The 16197-nt window shown below is 43.6% G+C and overlaps 1 protein-coding gene across 13 annotated transcripts in view; it reads right to left on the bottom strand.

Annotated features, from left to right (window-relative positions):
• PPFIA1 (PPFI scaffold protein A1) overlaps positions 1–16197 on the bottom strand; it is a 95329-nt gene that overhangs the window by 13782 nt on the left and 65350 nt on the right. For 4 of the 13 annotated variants that reach the window (XM_075837963.1, XM_075837966.1, XM_075837968.1 and 1 more), the window contains 6 exons: positions 15194–15366; positions 12911–13004; positions 6559–6640; positions 6279–6479; positions 3613–3675; positions 2983–3009 (listed from right to left, as the gene is read on the bottom strand). In XM_075837963.1, coding sequence (XP_075694078.1) covers positions 2983–3009; positions 3613–3675; positions 6279–6479; positions 6559–6640; positions 12911–13004; positions 15194–15366 — 640 coding nt within the window. The remainder of the gene's footprint in view (positions 1–2982; positions 3010–3612; positions 3676–6278; positions 6480–6558; positions 6641–12910; positions 13005–15193; positions 15367–16197) is intronic. The other 9 variants (XM_075837967.1, XM_075837970.1, XM_075837976.1 and 6 more) reach the window with 3 other exon arrangements.

The following is a 16197-nucleotide window of genomic DNA, read 5'->3' as shown; positions in this document are numbered from 1 at the left end:
CCGGGCCGTAGAAATGACCCGCAAAAGATAGGACGATAGGAAGATAGGACATGTCCTATCTTTTGCTGTTTACGGCCCGTGCTCCCATACTTTGTATGGGAGCACGGGCCGATAATGCGGGTGGCTGTCCGCGGCCGCCAGTGTCCATGATCGCGGACCGGGATTATGAGCACGGCCATGTGCATGAGGCCTAAGGCTGGGGCTCCACCACGATATGACGGTGCCAACAATACACGGTAAAAACGCGCCATTACCAACTTCAAATGTTTCTCTGTGGGGGGGGGGGGGGGAGAGTTTCTAAGGCCTTGTTAACACGGCTTTTGCAAAGCGCTTCTTAAAGTGCAGGGGTTTTGACGCGTGAAATTAAGACTCCCATCGACTATGGGAATTAGGCGTGTTTTTTTACACAACGCGCTTTTTTAAAAACTCCCGTGTAAAAAAAATAAAAAATGCGACGTATGCACTACAATGCGGTTTCCCATGGATGTCAATGGGAAGTTTAAAGCATGCGTTTTTGCCGCGTTTTCGCCGCATAAAATGTTGCAAAAACACGTTGAATACACACCGTGTGAACAAGGCCTAAGCGACCTTATAAAAACTGCAAAAAATCCAGCAAGGTCAGACGAGGTCGTTTGCAACTTTCTTTCCCATAGGGAAACGTTGAAGCCGCCAATGAACCGCAGTAATGCCACGATTTTACTCCTGTGACTCTGTGGAGCCCTTAACTAATAATTAATTAGACCCCTTATGAATTGAGGGGCTACAAATCAACACAAGCACGTGTATGGATTTATTCCCATTCCTGCCATATCCCAAGTCTGTCTTAGGTGTGTATGTTTTCTATGGAGGCCTTAAATAGGGGTTGTATAGCTTTAAGTAAATAATCATAAAGTAACAGGAGGAATCTCATGTTCCAACTATCTAAACTAAGGCTCTGTTCACTTTAGCGTCATGGTTTCCTTCACAACAGGGTCATGACAGCTGCGCCGGATCCATTTTCGAAAAAGATCTAGGTGAATCCTGATGGATCCGATTGACTTATCATGGGGCCTGTTAGGTATCCCTAGTTTTTCTGGTATTTATGACAGCAGACTACGGTGTTCTTGGCGACAAAATATTGTAATCTGAAGAAAAAGCAAAAACATACAAATGTGAACAGAGCCACACATGTTAAAGTTTGCTCCCCAATTGCCGCTCTCGGAGCACTGTTGGTTTCGTGTCCATTTTAGTCAATGCTTCCATCCATATTCAATAATGCTGAAGAATCTTATCTTGGAACTCTGTGTTATGCAGTTCCTCTGTTATTCCTCCTTAAAATATATCAGTAAATGGACAGCTGAATGTTACAATTCCCCTTGACAATGGGATATGTCCCTAAACAGTCTGAGACTGCCCAATCAGTGCGGATAGTATCAGACTGTAAGGACACACCCTACTGACAAAGGAAATAGTAACACCCAGTTGTCAATATATAAAAACATTTCCAGGAAGAATAACAGAGGAACCGAATAATGCAGAGTTCTAAGAAAAGATGCTGCAGAATCTTTATTTTATAGGGATCGAAAAATTGACTAAATAAAACATGTCAGGAGAGTTGATGGGTCCTAAATGCACGTCTGGTGTGAGGTTACCTTTGTGTATAAATGCTTGTGACATGTCAGGAAAAGTAACAGTGCATAAGACAACCCGCAATCAGGCTAAATGCATTTCAACCTTGAAGTTAATCAAAACTGGAGAAATTAAAAGGAAATTACAACGAACTTAAAGGGGTCGTTTGCTTTCAGCAAATTTGTTTTATTTTTTTTTGTATAATTAAAAGTTATACAATTTCCCAATATACTTTGTGTTCATTCCTCACGGTTTTCAAGATCTGTGCTTGTTGTTAATCAGAAGGAACATTCATTGTTTACTTCCAGTAGATATAATTCTGTCCATGGTCATGTGATGATCACACAGGTGCTGGGATCATTAGAAGACACAGCTGATACACATACTGCAACGAGCCGTGCACCTGTGTCCATCACATGACCACATAACAAGCCGTGCACGTGTCCATCACATGACCCTGTAATGATCCCAGCACCTGTGCTTCCATCACATGACCCTGTAATGATCCCAGCACCTGTGCTTCCATCACATGACCCTGTAATGATCCCAGCACCTGTGCTTCCATCACATGACCCTGTAATGATCCCAGCACCTGTGCTTCCATCACATGACCCTGTAATGATCCCAGCACCTGTGTGTCAATCACATGACCTTGTAACGATCCCAGCACCTGTGTGTTGATCACATGACATGTAACGATCCCAGCACCTGTGTGTCCATCACATGACCATGTAACAATCCCAGCACCTGTGTGTCCATCACATGACCACATAACAAGCCGTGCACGTGTCCATCACATGACCCTGTAATGATCCCAGCACCTGTGCTTCCATCACATGACCCTGTAATGATCCCAGCACCTGTGCTTCCATCACATGACCCTGTAATGATCCCAGCACCTGTGCTTCCATCACATGACCTTGTAACGATCCCAGCACCTGTGTGTTGATCACATGACATGTAACGATCCCAGCACCTGTGTGTCCATCACATGACCATGTAACAATCCCATCACATGACCATGTAACAATCCCAGCACCTGTGTGTCCATCACATGACCATGTAACAATCCCAGCACCTGTGTGTTGATCACATGACCATGTAACAATCCCAGCACCTGTGTGTCCATCACACGACCATGGATAGAATTCCATCCACTGGAAGTAAACAATGAATGTTCCTTCTGAATAACAAGCATAGATCTTAAAAATTTTAAGGAATTAATACTAAAAGTATATAGGAAAAGTGTATAACTTCTAATAATACAAATAAAATAATATTAAACTTGCTGAAAGTGGACAACCCCTCTAAGCTCACTAAATATTGATTAGCAAAGAACTAAATGAAAAGGCATATTAGTGAAAATGCTCAAACCTGAGCCCAGCTCCCCTCCTCATCGTCCTGGTGTTACGTGGGGTTAGGAAAGCAAAAGAATACAGAAAGTTAGTCAGCCGGACGAATGAGATTAACAGTCACTCCATGCAGCACACAAGATGCACATGCAATTTGGAAACACATAGAAACGGTCAGGAACCTCTGATTCATGGACTGCTGGTTGTAGGGGGCTAACCGCCCATTGACCTGCACCATACTGCCAGTCACTTCTGAACTTTTATAGCTCTACATTACATCCCATTACAAAACGCTGACATTCCCAGGCAAATGCGGGATCTCCTGCCCCAGGACATTCTGCAAAGCACCCAGAGTTGTCACTTTGCCAAAGCTCGAGGACCCCACATCCTGCCAGCGATTAACTAGAGGTTCTCTGGTTTCTATTAATTTCTCAAAATAACCCTTTCAGTACCCGGCAGAGGGGTAGGTAACAGTGTCAACTCGGCCAGGCACTTCAAGGGTTAAAATAAAATATCCCCAAACCTAAAAAAAACTAAAACAAGAACATCTGAGCTTCTACAAATCCACTCATTGTAAAACTACACAGAGAAGGATGAGGCGTCCGGACGGGGAGAGGTGCTACACAGACAAGCAGTGGTGCCGAAAACTAACCGTTTGTGGTGAGGCTGTGAGAGTTTCCATCTCTTCGTGTGTAACCCAGACATTTCCCGTGGACTAATACAAGCACATCCAGTGAGAGGGAAGCAGTAACAGAGAGGGAAGGTGGCACAATATATAAGCAACAGGTACATGGAGAAGGAGACGAGCAAATGCTAAGAGTCTAAGAAGGCATTCAGGTTTGACCAGACTAAAGGTCCACACAGGAGAACAGCTGGAAACGTGACCTCATCCCCCAGCCCTGGCAATAGGTACCCAACCACCTCTCACCTATACCCAAAGTATGCTTACAGTAAAGGGTTACTCGTACTGGACTACAGGGGGTGAAGCATTCAATAGTCTCTAGACTGTTTTACAACGACGGGGTCTGGTCACGAACTAATGTCTACGGCAGCTATTCGGCACCTTCAGTATCTAGTCTCAGTTGTGGAGAAAAACATTGACCAGGTTAAATTTAAAGGGGTTGTCTAGGATTTAAAAAAACAAACAAAAAACTGTAAAAAAAAGAAAACAGCACCACTCTTCTCCATGGGCTCCGTCCGGTATTGCAGCTCCGCCTCATTCAAGTGAATGCAATAGCAGACACAGCCCATGGACAAGGTGGCGCGGTTTCCGGGGTGGAGGGTGACCCTTTACTCTCTAATCTCACACATTATTATTATCAGATATGTAGCTCAGGGGAGCTCGGCTTTATAAAACTGTGGTCTTGGGTTGGAATCAGCCCACAGGCAAAATCTCATGAAGATCGAACGTGGTCCCGGTCCTTCCATACTGAGAAAACCAATTGCTCTTTCAATATTCTTTTAATGATTGCCCGTCGTGTGTATATGAGACCGGGTGCATAGATTAGGAGCCCCACTGGAGGTGGTATAGAATCGATCATAGATCAATAAATAAACTGAATACAGTGCATGGTATTAAAAAGTTTTTTTTATTTGAATTACCAAAATAAAAAAAAAGTCACGCTGCTGTGCGGGTTCACAAAACAATGACACCCCGACCCTGGGGACCCAGGCTTAATTCACTATATTGAGATGCCCAATAAGACATTAATAAAAGGTTTCAGTCTTATGAACCACTTTTCAAAAAGTAGCCGGCGGGTCCGGCTTCTTTAACCCCGGCGATCAGTTGTTTTTGCCAGGGAAAATTACCACCAGCCACACATTTCCCCTCCTACTGCTGCAGTGGAAATGCAGCATTACATGTCGGCCACTCACATGAACAGCTAGCTGTCTATGTAAAGCAAGGCAGCGCCAGGTCCACCAGAGCAGGAGCCACTCAGACTACATTCACACGAACGTGGCCAACCTCGGAAGTGGAAAACTGCAGTTTCTCACGTCCAAAGTGCACCCGTGCGGGACGCGTTGTCACGCATCCCCCATAGACTAGAGTCTATAGAGGGATGCGTGAAGTCCAAAAAAATAGGACATTTTTTCATGGACCCTTCACATGCTCCATTGAAACAACGGTCGTGTGAACGGCCCCATTGTAATACGTGACTCCTTGTGAAGGCCGTTGTTTTAACGACCGTCACACGGACGAGATACACGCTCGTCTGAATGAGCCCTTACAGAGCAGCTCTTGTCTGACACGTAGAGGGGGGCCCCAAGCGGGGGTGGGGGGGATCCTCCTATATGACATCCATATGCCCTAATATTACATATAGACAAGGGGTGTCCTGATGGGACAACCTCTTTAAACCATATGGGTTCTATGTGCAGAATCACTGTACCATGTAGAGATCTGCTTCACAGTTCTACGCTGGTGGGGCAGTTACAATACTCTTCATGCTTAAAATAGATAATGGAGAGACTAGTAACTAAAATCTTAACGTGAACGTCCAGATTAAAAACACCATTTTTATATACACAGGGGATATGATAAAATTCTGGCTGCCACTAGGGGGAGCTTTGCCCTAAAGATATACGAAGGCTGTGTTCACATCAGCGTTGCTTTCCGCTGAGGGGTTCCGTCTGACCTTTCCGCCGGAGAAACCCCTCAACGGAAAGGCAAACGGAAACCATAGGTTCCGTTTGCATGGACACTGATTTCAATGGTAATGCCTATGGTTTCTGTTTGTCACCGTTGTATAAGGGTTCAGTCGTTTTGACGGAATCAATACCGTAGTCAACTGCGCTATTGATTCTGTAAAAAAAACGGAACCCTTTCACAGCGGTCACAAGCGGAAACCAATAGCAAAGTATCCGTCACCATTGAGATCAATGGTGATGCAAACGGAAGCTATGGTTTCCGTTTGCCTTTCCGTTGAGGGGTTCCCCCGATGAAAAGCTCAGAGGGAACCCCTCAACAGAAAGACCACGCTGATGTGAACAGTTCCGAACGTATTTCTAGAATGATGACAACACAAAATAAGTTTTCTAATTCAACCTTTTAAATAGGATATATTTTTTCTCATTATTCAGGACCCTGGCGAGTAGCTAATCCCCCCCCCCCCCCATATGGTATTATTGGGAGAGAAGCTTGATGAGTGGTCAGCTTCCTGCAGAGGTTTTCGGCTCTGGGTGAGCAGGTGTTAGGGGGGCCCTACTTATATAACCTCCTAATAAGAAATATGAATAATTTAATTCCAATAGGGAAAGTTACTACATTTATTTCTTTCAGGATGCAAAACAACTAAAATGTCTGTATAATATTCTTACCGTTCTCGATGTAGGAGGAGCAGAAGGACTAGTTAGGGACATGATCTCCTGGATGGCGAGTCGTAATTTTAACCTGTGCAGAGGGTTACTAATACCGATTTCTCTCTGGATTTCTGTGTCAGAAAGAGCCGACATTATCGCCCCACTCTTCACATTGGCTCGACATGCAGCCACGTACCAGGCGGGCATCCCGACCCAGAGCTGTAGAAAGAAGACGCGGCCGTTAATATTCACATAGAAGTGTGTAGAGAAGTCATGGCTGGGAAAGACAGAGCCTTACCTCCAACCATACAACCACGGTTGGACCATCCCATTGTGCAAATGGCAGCCCCTGTCGCCGAGCTTCTTCCAGCAGCTCATGCCTGTAATCACAGCTTATGTTAGGAAGATGATAAATGTTCATGACGCACATATAAGAACCTCTCATGTTGCACTAAACAATTCCACATTTGATTCTCAATTATTAATGGTCAATGTATTCTATAGAATTTTGTAATATATCTTTATTACCCAAAAATTTTTCCTTTTTCTACTTGAAAACCGGCAACAAGCTGCTGTTGACAGATCTGTTATGTTTTTGTATTGCATGTAATGAATGGGATACGGGTTTTATTGGCTTGTGTGAATTCAAGGATTTGGAATTTATATTTTAATCAGTCACCTTGGATATTCATGAGCTGAACTGTACAGAGGTATTCACACAATCCATAACCAAAATAAAAATAAATAAGATCCATCAACACCAACTTGATGGTTTCCTGATAGCAACCAAGTTGAAAAAAAAAAAGAAAAACGAAAAAAAAAACGTCAATATGAGTAAGGGAAATCTCTTACACATAGCCTAGGTTTGGTTTTCTGATAAACAACATGTATCACCTATCCCCAGGATAAGTGATAAATGTCTGGTGGCGTGAACTCAGAGACCCCAAGCGATAACGAGAACACGGGTTCCCGAGTGCTCCGTATGACGGGTAGTGCGCATGCATGGCCATCGCTCCATTCCTAGTTTATGGGACTGACAGAGATAGCAGAGCGCAGTCATGGGGGTACCCGCATTCTCATGATTGCTGGGTGTCCCAGCGGTCGGGCCCCCAGCAATCAGATATTTATCCCCTATCCTGTGGATAACAAACAGTTACTCTGGCAGATCAGGTGAATCAATGCATTATATGGACAGCCATTTATATGAATAGCTGCCATGTAATGCAACATTTCCCCTGCAAAATAAAGGGTACAGAACAGTACAAATCTCGTGCCTGTTCCTAGACTAAATTTGCTCTAACCTGGACCAATAAAATATATGGCTCCTTCCAGGGACTCTTCTAGGTATCAAATAAAAATAACATGATGACTTCTGAAGACACATAATTCAATCTGGACAGTCCTGATTTACATCATCACAAGTCTAACTACAATAACAGAAGCCGGAAATACACAATTAGGGATCAAACGTAACACCCCTTAAACATAACCTCTGTATACACCCTCACTGCTTCACTAATATAGTAACAGAACAGCATCACTACTGCACTGTAACCCATTATTACCTAGGTATGAAAAACCAAAACCTGAACGAAAGAGAATATGAAGGACATCAATAGTGCTATCAAAACTTAATGGAGATTTATCAAAACTGGTTGCTATGGGCTCCTCCTCCTCTTTCATTTGCACCAATCAGATCCCAGCTCATAAGGTCCTCCTACACGGCCCGTCCTGGGCAGTGTAATCAAGTACCAATCAACGAGACAGCTTGGTGATCGGCGCTCATTTGTTCCTTTCACACGGAGCTATGGTTGGAGACGAGCGCTCATTACTCCGATCGCTCGTCCCCATACATTATTATCATGTCGGCAGCGTGTCTCCCTGTTTACACATGTGCTACAGACCACGATAATACTTTTCATTTTTAAACTATACGATCAGCTGATGAACGAGCATTTGCTGGTTTATCTGCTTATCGTGCTCTGTTTAACAGGGCAATTATCGTCAACGAGCGTTCTATGAATGAGCGTTTGCCCAATAATTGGCCTGTGTAAAGGGGCATTTAAGGTTCTCTTAAACAGCCCGTCCTGGGCAGTGTAAATAAGCGCCGATCAACGAGACAGCTTGGTGATTACTCTTCAGACTGCAAACCTAATCTAGAACACATACTGTCCATCTAGAAGACCATCTAAAAGGAGCCAGACTGACTAGGTCACAAAGGGATTGTCCAGTCATATACCCTTTTAGGAAATTTGGAATTAATAGAGGGGCTCCTCTGTTCAGGACCCTCCTCTCTTGCCAAAGTGGAGAGCGGTTCCAAAGATCACCTCTCTCTATGGAGGACCTGTCCAGTCCTATATTACACAGACAACTCATTGATATGAATGGACACTGTCCATTCATATCAATGTCCATTCATATAATCTCTCCTGTGGTGGCGCTGCAGGAAAACGGAAGACTTACTGCCAGGTTTCCCCACAGATTACTGCTGATCGCTGGGGGTCCCAGCAGTGAGACACTTTGTGATCAGCTTATGGTCAAGAGACCCTTCTAGCAAGTAGTCTAAAGCGAACAACCCTTTAAAGAACCTCATATATTACACAGGCCTACTGGCCTCTAGCAGAAAAGCTATTTTTCCTGCTTCCATGCTTTTTTGAATTACAAGGGTCAATTACTCTGTATATGCTAATGTATAGAGAGCACCTACATAAAAATGGGAAAAAACAAAACATTGAAGTAAACCTCAGTGCTGGGGACATCTTATTTTGTCACATTGTTAAAAGCTTAAGGACACGGTTGGTTTTTGTCCTTGAGGACGCAGCAAATTTTAACTACAAGCTCCCAGCGCCATACATTTACGGCAGAAAAATGTATGGTGGAAAAAATTTAAATTCTACGCAGGTGTTTCTTATCTACATCTGATTCTTCCATCTGTGTTGTCCAAACAAGCCAAGTACTAATGGGGATCATTATATCCCCCATGTAGGGTGTCGCTCAGCTTTCCCAGACTACTGAATGACAAGCCGTCCTAGTTATGCATCAATATAGAAAAGGGAATGTGGCACGGCATGATCAGAAAGATTTGGAGTTCAGGACTTTAGGAAAGTAGTGTGACCCCACAAAGGACCCTGTTATGTAGGTTGTACTGGTCGTCAACCAAAACAGGATATAACGGACATCCGGTTCCGGCGCTGGCTCGGGAGGACGCCTCGGGAGTGCGCTACCGCTCCCAGAGATACAGACCTGAAAGACTGATCTTAAACACGGCATTTTATTAAAAACAAAAATGTCTCTGAATCAGCAACAGCGCTCTTCACCCTCCTGGTTGATGGACAGGTACCTAATACCGAGCACCAAGAAACAGACTTTCCCGTGGGGATCGCAGGCAAACAGATATAAATAAGGTGGCTACTGCAAATGTTGCAAAAGCTGAAGAAAATGAATCCCCACCCTGGAGGCTATTAGAGGCCAGAGATGCAGACTCCTCAAGCTGCTGATCATAGAGGTAGCGAGGCAAATTACTCCAAATTTCCAAAGAACGCTGGAGACAACTATCCAGGTCCCACTAATGCGTCTGGAAATGCACATTAATCAGCACGTCTCCCGCTTAGAGGAAGTTCAGCAACAGCTCTTTTTGTTGGAAGATGAAATCGAAATCATCCAAAACACAATCGCTGCTCTTGCTGAAAACAAGCGCTGGTCTGCAACATTAGATGATATCGAACCGATCGAGAAGGGATAATCTTAGGAATATCGGGGCTCAGAAAATCAGCAGATCTTCAACAGATAAACATAAGGAAGATTTACCGGCAGCTCCAGGACCGAGACACTGCGGCGGAGTAGAGCGAGGCCTGGACGTTATCAGGGCCCACAAAGCAAAACCGCTCTCCAGCTAGACAAGTCATAATGAGCTTCCTAGATTTTAATGATTCGAAGAAAAAAATCCTCTAGAATTTAAAGCGCTGCCAGTTTTGCTTTTTGATGGCTACTCAGCAGAGGTAGCAAAACAATATGTTTTTCGACCGGTTGGTACAACCAAAACGTATACATCCTCGATGGCAGCAGAGGAAGCGCCAAGTACTTAAACCAGAGCTGCGGACCGCAAACTGAGGCAAGAGTAGACACCGGAGAGAAGTGGCAGAACCAGAGAGAAGAGTGAGGAGTGGTCCCATGAATGTAGAAGATTCGACCGACATAAGATTCCACCCAGGGACCTTGGTTCGAACCCTCATAAAAAGTAACAACTATCCAAAGCAGGTAAACGACCACCGAGTGACTACGAAGTATCCTAGACAACTGCTATTACAGGTGCTCCCTGGATGATGTCACTTGGGAGACTCGATCTCGCCCTTCCAAGGACATTCAGATACTCTGCCCCTATCGCAGGGGGTCTCTCTTTAACATAGGCGCTGGCTACAAGAATTTTAAAGGAACAGTATAATGAGTCGCCGAGGAAAAATGACTGGTGTCCTAACTCGTCAATAAGTGGGTGGAGGTTGGTCCCTTGATTACAGATAAATGACTGGCGGCCAAATGAGTAGACACGTTTTCCTCACTGCACTCCCCTCCTCCCCCTTTTCTTTTTTACCCCATCCCTTTTAAGATAACATGTCAAAATTAATGGTTTCTGGGGGTAAAGTCATCCCTTGCATGGAAAAAAAAGAAGAGCAGGTCTTCACGCTATATATATATATTAGCAACGTTGCACCTTTTTGATGTTGTCTGAATAAACCACAGTTTTATACTTTGATTTCGGGGTGCTGCAAGATCTTCTTCATGTATCTATATAATCCGTAGGATCAGGATTACTTGCTTGGCACCCGGACTTCACATGCCATATTATATATCAGAAGAGATTTTCTAAAATAAAACCACCACACAAATAGAAAGCATCAAGAAGTAGAATAGTGGAAGATCCTGGTCCCGGTTTAGAAGCCACGACACGCATGCAAACAGAACCAGAATAGAAGAGCATCTGCCACTCAGCGAGTTCTCATACTCACCCGGAATATATGCTAGCCACAAGATACAGGGAAGACAAACAAAACAAACATAAATACAAACCCAATGCGGCCAGCCGACTATATACACAATGTGGGTCCACAAAAAAACCAGTAAAATATGGTATACGGCTGGATTCACACTGACGGACTGGCTGTGTTCTGTTCACTGCAATGTTACCTTGTAGCGAAGAAAACTCTAAACATTTACGTATAAAAAATAAAATATTTGTAGATATACTTTCGAATTCTCACTATTTTCAAGATCTCGGCTTGTTGTTGGTGAATGGAAACAGTCTTGTTTAGAATCAGAGGCTGAAAACCCCACATGGACCTCATTCTTCTTGCTCCAATTGCATCCTGATACATTGTAACAAACTACCAGGATACGAGAGATTTGTGTTTATGCATTAGCTGACAAAGGGTCTCTGCTCTGGCGATCATAGAGGCGTCCCAAGTGGTGAGCGCACCCCCCCCCCCTTCTACGATCTCCTGTTTGAAAGAACATTTACGCTTTATTACGTAAAACTAAAACCCTCTCTAACTTTAAAGAACTGGTGCTGGTGCTGTTGCTTGGGGCAAAACCACTTTTTCCCTTTTTAATACAGTTTTGTCCATGATTTCTGACGTCCTGAACACGTGAGCCCGTCCAACACTTGCACTCATGTTCTATGATAACCAAAAATATATTCCTTACCATTAAAAAAAAAAAAAAAAAAAAAAAAAAAAAAAAAAAAAAAAAGAACGAACTCCTCAAAATGTGGTTGTGTTTGACATGTGAGCGATGACATAGCGGAGAAATTTGGGGGGGGGGGGGTGGTTTTAAATACACTCTGCCAGAACCTGTCTATCGCCCTTCTCTTTCCACTATCATCCTGACCAACGAATTATGCAATTCCCACCACTGGGACCCCCACCTATCTCTAGAACAGGGCCCCCTAATCTCACGCTGACTCCCGGCCACTTCCTGATTACATGGTCGGGAGTTACGGAAACCGCATAGCTCGCTGGGCTACGTCGTTTCCGAAACTCCCATAGTAGTGAACGGCAGCTACCGAAGCAGCGTAGGGACCTGCATCTATCTGACATTTATGACATTCCCCTCATGGGAAAACCACTTTAAGGTATATCCACAGGATATGCTACAAATGTGTGATCGGTAAGATTGACCTTACACCTAACGATCGTTCGGCCGCCAGCTATTTCTAACGACTCCTCCATACATATGCATGCTTGGCTCGGCGGAGCTAATAGTCTCCTCTGGCAGCGGCTTATCTCGAAACAAACAAAAGGATTGGGTAAGTTGAAATACAACATGCCCAAACCTTCTGTTCCCCGACATCTGCCTTCAGGGGAGAGTCGGGACACCGCCATACACATCAGCAGATTCGGCTGACAAATCTCGTGTCTGGCCCAGCTTAAGGGCCTAAGTGGTGGGAAATGCACATCTTTCTAGAACGGTGGCCACCTAACCAGGTGGAATAGAAGTCAGATGTAACCATCAGACTTTTATGACGAAGCCTGTGAATACGCCACAATTGTCTATAGTGGGAAAATCCCTTTAAATCATGAGGGAAGAACGAGCCGTAAGTATAAAACTTCTAGCCACAGATGCAGATCTATTTTTCTGCAGATACTAATCGTTCTTACTTCTTCTGGAGCTTTCGATTTTTCTCTACCGGTCCTCCCAGCTTCGCAAGTCCAAGGGATTCTTGGGAGTTGCTCTCAAATTCTGGAATTCCACCTACAAACAAAATAAATCATACTAGTAAATCACTCGTTTTTGAAGGTGAGCTCCAGGTGTATAAGGGCCCTTGGGCGACAGCGGTCGTAGGCCCCTGTCTACCTGACTTTTGGCTTGACAAGCATAGAACAGATAAATCTAGATCACCAGGGGTCCCCAGTGGACCCCAGACTCTGTCCTGGTTAGCCTGATGCCGACACCAGCCCAGACTATTGTATGATTTATCTCTGCAGATTATGCATTTTGCAAAAAGACGATGTGACCAGCTGTGTTATATTCAGATTATCGTTATAGCTATAGAAATCTGTGGTAAATCATCAGATTATATCGCAAGTTTTTATATGAATCCAATGCGTCTTTTTAACCTCACAGAATGTGTGAACAAGGTCCAAATGTTGAAATTTAAAGGAGTGATCTGGCTTCTGCAAAAAAAAGAGCTTATTCATTTTATAATGAAATATTATACAATTTTCTAATATACTTTGTTTCTATTCCTCAGTTCAAGATTTCTGCTTGCAGTCTTTGAATAAAACTTTATTGTTTACTTCCAGATAATGAAAACTTGTCCTGGTCATGTGATGGACACACAGGGGCACTGCTCGTTACAGTACAGTTATCATAGGTCTCGTTTCCTAGTTCCTCAATACTGGGGTCCTGAAACTGAAGGAATGTTCATCACCGCATTACTAGTGCCATAACTTTATTTTTCGGTTGATGGAGCTGTGTGTGGGCTCGTTTTGTTGCGAGACGGGCTGTAGATTTTATTGGTACCATTTTGGAACACATACGACTTTTTGATCACTTTTTATTTAATTTTTTGGTATAGGAAATTACCAAAGACAAGCAGTGTTTTATTGGTTTTTTTTCCGGCATCCACAGTGCGCCATGAATTACATGTGAACTTTATTCTGCGGGTCGATACGATTACGGCGATACCAAATTTACATAGTTTTTTTATGTATTGCAGCTTTTGCACAATAAAATAATTTGTTTTCTGTGTTGCCATATTCTAAGACCCATAACTTTTTTATTTTTGCGTGGCTAAAGCGGTGTCAGGGGTTACTTTTAGCGGGACGGATTGTCGTTTTTATTGGTACTATTTTGGAGTAAATCTGACTTTTTGATTACTTTTTATAGCATTTTTTGGGAGATGTGACCTAAAAACAAAGATTCTGGCGATGTTTTTCATTTTTACGGCGTTCACCGTGCGAGACAAATGACATAATAGTTTTACAGTTTGGGTCGTTACGGACGTGGCGATACCAATTATGTATAATTATTTATTTTTTTACATTTTCCATGTTTTTTCCCATAATAAAAGGCTTCTTATGGGAAAAAAGGTAGTTTCGCTTTTTTTTTTACAATATTTTTTTTTTACTTTTTTGACTTGTCCCACTAGGGCACTTAAGGGCCTGATGCCCCGATCGTTACTCTAATACACTGCACTACATACGTAGTGCAGTGTATTAGCGCTGTCAGTTATTCACTGACAGCAAGCCTATGAGGACACACCACAGGCGGATCCTCATCGGCTCCCGTACACGGCAGAAAAGGACGACATTATTTGGCCTCCGATTGCCATATGATGGGTTTATCGGAGAATAGCTCCGGTCCTGGCAGTTACAGGAGGGGTGCCAGCTCTATAATACAGCTGTCACCCTGCGGTGATGGTGCAGGCTCTGCATCTGAGCCTGCACCATCACCGGGATGTAACTGTACTGCGGTTTGCGGGAAGGGGTTAATGCACAAACACATGTCTTTTTTTTCAACAACGGGACTTTGCGGAGTCCCGTAGTTCAAACGAGTTCTTGCTGGTAACTTGGCTTCACTTAATAAGCCCCTTTCAATTACTCAGAATGAGCGGCATGAATGTTCTAAATGTTGGGTCTGTTTTTTTCCTTCTACTAAACTTACAAGTAAATTATTTGCTATGTAGAAATATCTCTTCTACCAAAAACATTGATTTATATGGTTAATGATATTGGACTGCTATTTTATTGAATACTACTGTAGATATACACACATACACATACACTTGTACTGTTACACTGCCTGAGAGGCTCCACAGTGAGCCGAAACACTGCAATGGGTAATAAATTGTTGATTCGAAAATTGTTAAAGGTTTATTAAGCTGGAATACCCCTTTAAATAAAACTAATGTAATGTGAGAATTCAGTCCGACAGCTCACCTGGTCCGAGAGACTCTTTGCCCATTTGTCCAGGACGACCCTTTTCTTTTTTGCCAAACAATCGTCCAATGGATGACTTGATTCCTTTCTTCTTCGTGGCTTTGTTGAGGGAGTCCTGGCTGCTGTTACTGCTGCTCGGATTGCTGACCTGACCGTCCTGCGACCCTGTGGAGCTGTAAGAGATGGTTCAGTAACGGGATTAAAAAACACACAATATACATTTAGCAGCAGGTCGACTCTAATATCACTTCTATCAATACTAGATCACATTGCTACGTTGTGTACCAATAGCGTGCAGCGTATTAATCCACTAAAAACATCAGAAGCAGAAACACCTAATCTGCCTATTAACATAAAGAAATGGCTGAAACTCACAAACCGAGACTAGAGCCACCCACCCATACACATTAGAGGAAACTCAGCCGAGCTGGACGATGATCTAATGTGTGGGGAGGATTCCAGACTCTCCTATGACGACAGATTTAGGGGCAAAGGACGATCTAGAATGTTGGAATTCATGTTTCCATGAGGGATAGGGGTCTGGCAGCAACTTATTCCCCTCTCTTCCTATTGAAATATACATGCATGCTTGGCCGAGCATCCATTCATATGGTGGAGTCACTAGAAATAACGGTCGGCCGAACAGACCGTTATTTAATGCGTATGGTCACCTTAACATGAACAAGAAGGTGATCCAAGATGTCATATATCATCTTATCCAGGGTCCTTCCTTTAGTGTATGGAGTCAAAGGGCACAGGGAGTTTAAGGGCACATTCACACGAGCGTGAATCTCGTCCGTGTGCTGCGCAAGGAAATCACGCACAGCACACGGACCCATTGATTTCAATGGGGCAGTTCACACATGCTTGAGTTTCACGCAGCGAGAGTCCGCTGCATTAAACTCACTGCATGTCCTATATTGCAAGTGCGCGAAAAACGCATTCCACTCGCAACGCACACAGACCAGATTTATGTGCGTTTTTCACACGCGTGAATCTGACAC

This window comes from Rhinoderma darwinii, chromosome 9 (assembly GCF_050947455.1).
Source record: "Rhinoderma darwinii isolate aRhiDar2 chromosome 9, aRhiDar2.hap1, whole genome shotgun sequence".
NCBI classification, from domain to species: domain Eukaryota; kingdom Metazoa; phylum Chordata; class Amphibia; order Anura; family Rhinodermatidae; genus Rhinoderma; species Rhinoderma darwinii.
Note: the sequence above shows the minus strand (reverse complement) of the source record. Positions and strands in the feature narration are given on the sequence as shown.